The sequence below is a fragment of the Cyrtonyx montezumae genome, unplaced genomic scaffold (genome assembly GCF_038088225.1).
Source record: "Cyrtonyx montezumae isolate F1298 unplaced genomic scaffold, pur_monq_1.0 scaffold_9, whole genome shotgun sequence".
Lineage (NCBI taxonomy): Eukaryota > Metazoa > Chordata > Aves > Galliformes > Odontophoridae > Cyrtonyx > Cyrtonyx montezumae.
Genome location: NW_027072100.1, coordinates 6,013,871 through 6,020,402, shown reverse-complemented (window position 1 = coordinate 6,020,402; position 6,532 = coordinate 6,013,871). Strand labels below are relative to the sequence as shown.

General features: G+C 54.0%; 1 protein-coding gene across 1 annotated transcript; it reads left to right on the top strand.

Moving 5' to 3' along the window:
* Nucleotides 1-470: 470 nt before the first annotated feature.
* TP53RK (TP53 regulating kinase) lies at nt 471-1,921 on the top strand. Its single transcript, XM_065754494.1, is given in 4 exon segments — nt 471-582; nt 585-788; nt 791-1,189; nt 1,306-1,921. Coding segments are annotated over 4 exon segments (1,194 nt in total). The 3' UTR covers nt 1,785-1,921.
* The last annotated feature ends 4,611 nt before the right edge of the window (nt 1,922-6,532 follow it).

Genomic DNA, 6,532 nt, shown 5'->3' with positions numbered 1-6,532 from the left:
GGGAAGATAGCATTCAAATAAATAGAAGAATGGGAAAAAAATAGAGCAAAAATATTTTTTTTTGTATTTTGGCAGATGTTTATGGTCAGCATGGGAGAAGACTGGTGAGTTTACCACAGTAATGAATGGAGGGCATCACAGGTCCTAAACACGTCTGTTGGGGCTGTGCAGGAGTGACTAGATAAAATTAGCCCACAACGCAGGGGAGCCTCTCCTTTCTTTTGTTTGTTTGTGGCATTGGCAAAGCATAAATATGGGGTGCAGGAATAATCTGCTCCCCTGGCCCAGCAGCCAGGATCCCGCAGGGGGAGGGCAGCCCAAGGATGCTGCGAGCAGTCAGAGCACGGGATGGGGCACTCTCACCGGTGACAGCTCGGGAATGTTGTTTGAAGCCGTCCTGAAGCAGTGTAAATATTTGCGAGGCGCGATCCCACCGCGTGAGCAGCAAGTCTGGAATGTGGTAATAAAACATGGACACTCTGGAAAAGAAACAAATATTGTGGAGGAGAAAACAAGGACAAAATGGACCCGTGGCACCGCGAAGGGTGCCGCAGCAATCGCTATTTTCTTTTACAAGGTCTCTTAAATGCGCTCTGTGCAAAGCAGCGCGTTTGCACTGTGCCACGCAGACCCGAGCGCCGCTCCCCAGGCAGCGGGGCCTGCTCGTGCTTCACCCACGTGGAGCCGCGGGCTCGGGGACACCCACGGAGCGAGGACACCAAGTAACCCGGGGTCGGATGCCGGGCTGGGCACGCGTGGCCGCGCCGTCCCGCGGGGACGGTTTGGCGGCGTGACGCAGGAGCGCGCGCGGAGCTCCGCGCTTTCCGGCGGCGGCCGCCGAAGATCGCCGAAGCGCCGAGCGACGGCGCATGCGCGGTGTTGCGGCGGGGCCCGGTAATGGCGGCGGCGGCTGAGGACGGCGGCGGAGTCGAGGCGAGCGCACCGGAGCCCGGCGAGGCCGAGGCGAGCGCACCGGAGCCCGGCGAGGCCGAGGCGCCGCCGCTGCCCGGGCTGCAGCTGGTGCAGCAGGGCGCCGAGGCGCGCGTGTACCGGGGGCGTTTCCTGGGGCGGGCGGCCGTGGCCAAGCTCCGCTTCCCGAAGCGCTACCGGCACCCGGCGCTGGAGGAGCGGCTGAGCCGGCGGCGCACGGCGCAGGAGGCGCGCTCACTGCTGCGCTGCCGCCGGGCAGGTGGGCGCCGCAGGGCCGGGCCGGGCCGCGCTGCCGGTGACGCCGGGCCGGGGGCTGCCGGCTGCACGCGGCCGGGGTTTTCATTTGTTGCCTTGGTTCGTTTCGTTTTGAATTAGGGATCCCGGCTCCGGTGGTGTACTTCGTGGATTATGTGTCCAACTGCATCTATCTTGAAGATATCGTTGGCGCGGTCGCCGTTCAGGACCATATCTACGCCGTGCAGCGGAGCGGCGGCGATGCCAGCAGCCTCCTGGGCTTGGCGGAGAAGATGGGCCAGCTGCTGGCCAGGATGCACGACGAGGACCTCATCCACGGGGACCTCACGACGTCCAACGTGCTGCTGCGGCCGCCCGCCGAGCAGCTGGACTTGGTGCTGATTGACTTTGGGCTCAGCTTTACTTCGGGCCTTCCCGAGGATAAAGGAGTAGATTTGTACGTGCTGGAAAAAGCTTTCCTCAGTACGCATCCCGACACGGAAAGCGTGTTCGAGGCTCTGCTGAAGAGCTACGCGGCCGCCTCGAAGAAATCCGGCCCAGTGCTCAAACGATTGGATGAGGTGCGGCTCAGGGGGAGGAAGAGGTCCATGATTGGGTAACGGAGCGGTGCAGCCGTGCAGAATATTCCCGCGTGGATCTGCGAGTGGGGTTATTTATACTTCCAGTTAGTTTTACTGCGCAGATTGCTATTTTGATAACAGTGTCTTGTATTAAATAAATTGGATTGAATTTCTAACTGTTGTAAAATTTACCGAAATAACTCTGAGGTGTGAGCACGGATGAGGACGCAACTGAAGGTCACACGTTTCAGTACCTAAGGGGAGCCTACAAACAGGAGGGGAGTAAACCCTTGGAAGGGGTAGGTAACAGCAGGACAAGGGGAAATAATTTTAAGTTGAGGGAGGGAAGATTTAGGTTGGATGTCAAGGGGAAGTTCTTTACAATGAGAGTGATGAGGGGCTGGAATGGGCTGCCCGGAGAGGTTGTGGATGACCCTTCCCTAGAGGTGTCCAAGGCCAGATTGGAAGGAGCCCTGGGCAGCCTGGTCTAGTATTAAATGGGGAGGTTGGTGACCCTGCCTGAGGCAGAGGAGTTGGAGATTCATGATCCTTGAGGTCCTTCCAACTGAGCCATTCTGTGATTCTGGCACTTCTTACCTCACTGTTGAATGGCTCTGTTGAGAAGTGGCTTCACACATGGGCCCGTTTCTTTGTGTAGGTAGATCACACCCTGTAATCTTTTCAGCCCATGGACTGTGGATTCCTGGGAGGCAACAGAGGCCTGGGGTACCTCTGGAGCACTGACGAAGCATGATTAAGGAAAATAGTCTTCCTTAGAAGATTTAGTACAAAGGGTTTAAATCCATTGTCGTGGCCTCTACAAGTGTTGAAAATAACTGAAGACTGAGAATTCCAGGACATGGGTAATGGCTGAAATAGAACAGTAAACACAGTTCAGCTGTTTTGTTCAGCAGTAATATTGAGTGTTAGTTTCCAGCTGATATTCTGTCATTAACTATGTACGATTGTTAATGAAGAACGATTTTCTGCTGAGAAACTTCAGTTGAAGCAAGAAGTCTGCAGCGGATTTCTGTTTTGTAGCTTTATATGGCGATCCGCTTGCACTGCGATCGGATTTTTAGGTGATTTTTCCTTACAGTAATTGATTTCTGGAGCGGAGCGGACTGAACGGGCCCAGCAGTGCCCGGTGGGGGTGGTGTTGTCGCCGCGCTGGGGGCAGTGAGGCGCATAAGACGGCATCAGAGAAGGCACATTTAGTTCTTGGCGGTGGCGCAGCGGTGCCGCCGCCGCTCCTTAACTCGGAGTCCCCCGGTTCGCGGCCCGCGTGCTGCAAGTGTCCTAGCGCTGCGGGCTGCCCGTGCCCGGCGCGCATTCACTCCCTTGCCAGAGGAGCGCTGAGCGAGTGCTCGGCTCCGGCGTGGGGCCCGGGTTCCACCGGCTCAGGTACAACAATTTCCCGTTTTATTCCTTTCTTTTTTCCCGTTCTAAGGGATGCCGCAGACGCTCGCTAACCTGAGCACCGCGGCTCTGCCCCACTCACAGCCCTGCAGCGCGGCGTGCTGGGCCGCGCAGGGAGCAAATGCAGCTACGCAGAGTCACTTGAAACTCCTGCAGGGTGCTGGACCCGTGCGACGCAGTGGGAGCAGGTGGATGTGAGCTAATGAGCCCCTGATCAGAGCTCTGCCGCCCAGACCCCCAGCACGCCGCCTTCCCTGCCCACCTCCCCATCTGTACAAACACTGCTCTGCGTGCCTCCCGGCGGTGCCAGGGCTGTGCTATGTTTGCAGAGCCCTTTGAAGCAGTCTGTTTCTAACTACAAGTGTGTTTATTAAAATGCAGCTCTCTCTGCGGGAGCACGGAGTAGAAACAAAGCTGATGAACTGCAAGTTCTTATGGCTAGGATGCTGTAGTGAGTGCTGAGCTGTCTGAGTGGAAAAATCCCAGCAGGTGCATACTGTGGTGGTGTGCTCCCCCCATGCACACACTTCTTACCCCAACTCCCTCCTTCAGCCCTTGCATGGGAAGACTGTGAGCAACAGCACTCATAGCACTTGGGTTAAAACAGATTCGTGACCACAAATCTGTCTCAGACTGGGGGGCTGATAGCAGACACCTAGTTCAACAGGGAAGGGACAGTTGACAGTTGCAAAAAGCAACTTATGACCACGAATCCATCATCTGATGCCATAAATAGCAAGTGGCCCAAGAGCCCCTGAGCTCTCCTGCATGGCAGCATGACAGGATCTTCCCTGGAGCAGGGGTACCCTGGAGGTTGTGTCTGCACAGAGATTCCTTACGCGTTGATGTCAAGACTCCTTGCCAGTACAGATCCTCAGTAAGTGACCAATCGTTTGCTTTAGGCTTTGATAGCTTTGCTAAGATTGTATCTTTGATTGTGCACATATAATTCCCTTAGACATAAGCTACTGACCAAGTGTGGGACTAGGTGTGGATCCAGCTCCTTCCCTCTGTGGTTCGAGCAGTTTAGAAAGCAAGGGGGTCAGCTCTGAACTGCATGACTCAACTGGGGGAGCTCCTGTGTGTTTGGCTTTACCCTGCCCTTCATGCAGTAAGCAGTTGAGTGTATCCAGACATCTGGAATCTTGTTAAGTTGCAAACTTATTTACAATCAAGCTTTGTTAAACATTGTATATATCTATATTAATAAATATATTTGAACTTCTGTCTCACTAGTGTTGTGTAGTGTCACTGCTTCTGTCTGTGACATCCACAGAGAGGAGGCTCCAGACCTGCAGAATACCCACCTGCACCTCCCTGCAGCCCTGCCTGCCACTGGTAGTACCCTGGAGCTGCTCCTTGGGTCACAGCTATGTGTGACACAGGGAGAACAGGTGATGTTTTGCCCCAGCTTACCCAGGTGGACTGTTTGTACCAGCCCTGGGGGGTATGCTGGCCTTCACACATCTGAAAGAGGTCCTTTCTGCCACCGGAGGGGACACAGAATGGTAGGAACATGCAGGGTGAAGGCTTGCATTGCACACAGCCGCTGGGTGTCTCCCTACCATCATCGCCAGCGCTGGAAAAAAAAAGAGTGCATTTGGGAAAAAAACGGTCTTTCAACAGAAAAATATTTGTAGCTGTGAGCTGGTGGACAGCTGGTTGGTCTGCTGCTTCCTACAGCTGAAATGCTGCTACTTTGTTGTTGCAGGAGACCAAGGACAGGCTGCCACAAACAGCTTCGTTTCCAGTGTTTCATTGTTCCAGCAGTCTGCCCTTGGCTTCCCCCAGAGCACAGTGAATACGATGGGAGGGTGGGGTGCAGACAGGCTGGGAAAGGGGGAAAAAGGAAAGAGGGAATGGCAAAGGAAATGGATGTAGAAGAGTTTCATAGGAAGAATTTGCAGTGCTAAGGTTTTGAAAGGAACTGCTGGTTATTGACAAGATTGCATTTTGGGGGTTTGAATGCTGCCAGTGATTCCTCATGTGAAAAAGGGGAGCCAACCTCCCAGCTCGGGTTCACCAGCCCGGTGTTACTTTTCTCAGCAATAACAATAAATAGTGCTTTGCCCACTGATGCCATAAGTACAGAACTACAATAATGGGATCTCTGGAGACCAATGGGTTGTAGACCTCTAAGTCCACTAAGAAGAAAAACAGTTGTAGAAGAAAATGCATACTGCTATGGCAAGAAATAGGAATGAGAATGCAGTTGCATAATCTGGGTATACTGTTACATGACTTTTGAACAGTGCCTCTGCTGCGCAGGCAGTTGCTGTGTGCATATAAGAGCTGGGCATGTAGGTGACACAGCGTGGGTTTTTTTAGTCTGAGCCTTGATGTCTGCAGGAAATGGATATTTCCCAGTTTTGCAAGATGCAAAACACTGATAACCTTTTGCAACCCTCCTCTCCTGTCTGTGCTGATAGGAAACCAAGTCAGTACCATAAAAGCTCATTTGTAGCCCAGAGTTCAGTGTGCGAGGGTCACTACAGGGAGATAAAGCCTCTCCCAGGCCCAGGCACGAGCTGAGTCCCACCACTTCTCTTCCCATACCAGGAGCTGGGGGGCCCACACAATGCTCTTGGCTGGGGAACGGATGGAGAAGAAGCCACCTGAGCAGGGATGTGACTCATGTCTCAGTGGGGAGATGTGCTCCTGCTCCCCTCACCTGCTGCACTGCAGGAATCTGTATCATTGTAAGAGAAAGGACAGGCTGTGGCTTATTGCTCATTTGCAGCTTTTTTGTGCTTGACAGTTTTCACTTTCATGTTGATCTTGAGAGGTCCAGCACGTGGCACGCACTCGTACATATGCTCCCCAGCTGGCTGATGGGCTGATGAGTGGGCTGAACTTGTTTTAAGCTGTCACACCATTCTGATGCCCTGAATTTTGTTTTCAGCTCCTCAGTCATCCACCTGCCCACCCTCTCCATCCTGCACCGCTCTGCCAGTGATGACAATATTGTGACGGCAATGAGGCAGCACAGGAACCTCCTACTCATTTTCCTGTTCCAGTACATTTATATTCCTGGTGTTTAGCAGGGAAAGGCCAGCTAAAAGTCCCCATCACTTTCCTTCGGTCAGCTCTGGGCTCCAAAAGAAGGGCTGTGGGGCTGGAGCCAGGCGGGTGCCGGATCCTCGCTGTGCCAGCAGCCCCAGCAGTGCCCGGCCAATGCTTTTGTGTCCGTTCAGCTCTGAAAGCAGCCGTGGTGCTGATGCTTCAGCCCCTGCCTGGGGTGGGTGTGGGATGGGCTGATTTGTTACCATTTGTGCAAAACTGTCCGTGTTCTGTTAAGGAAGTGGAGGGAACACATGGGGCACGGCTCTGCTGGGGGAGCAGCCCTGGCTCTGTGCTGTACCACCACT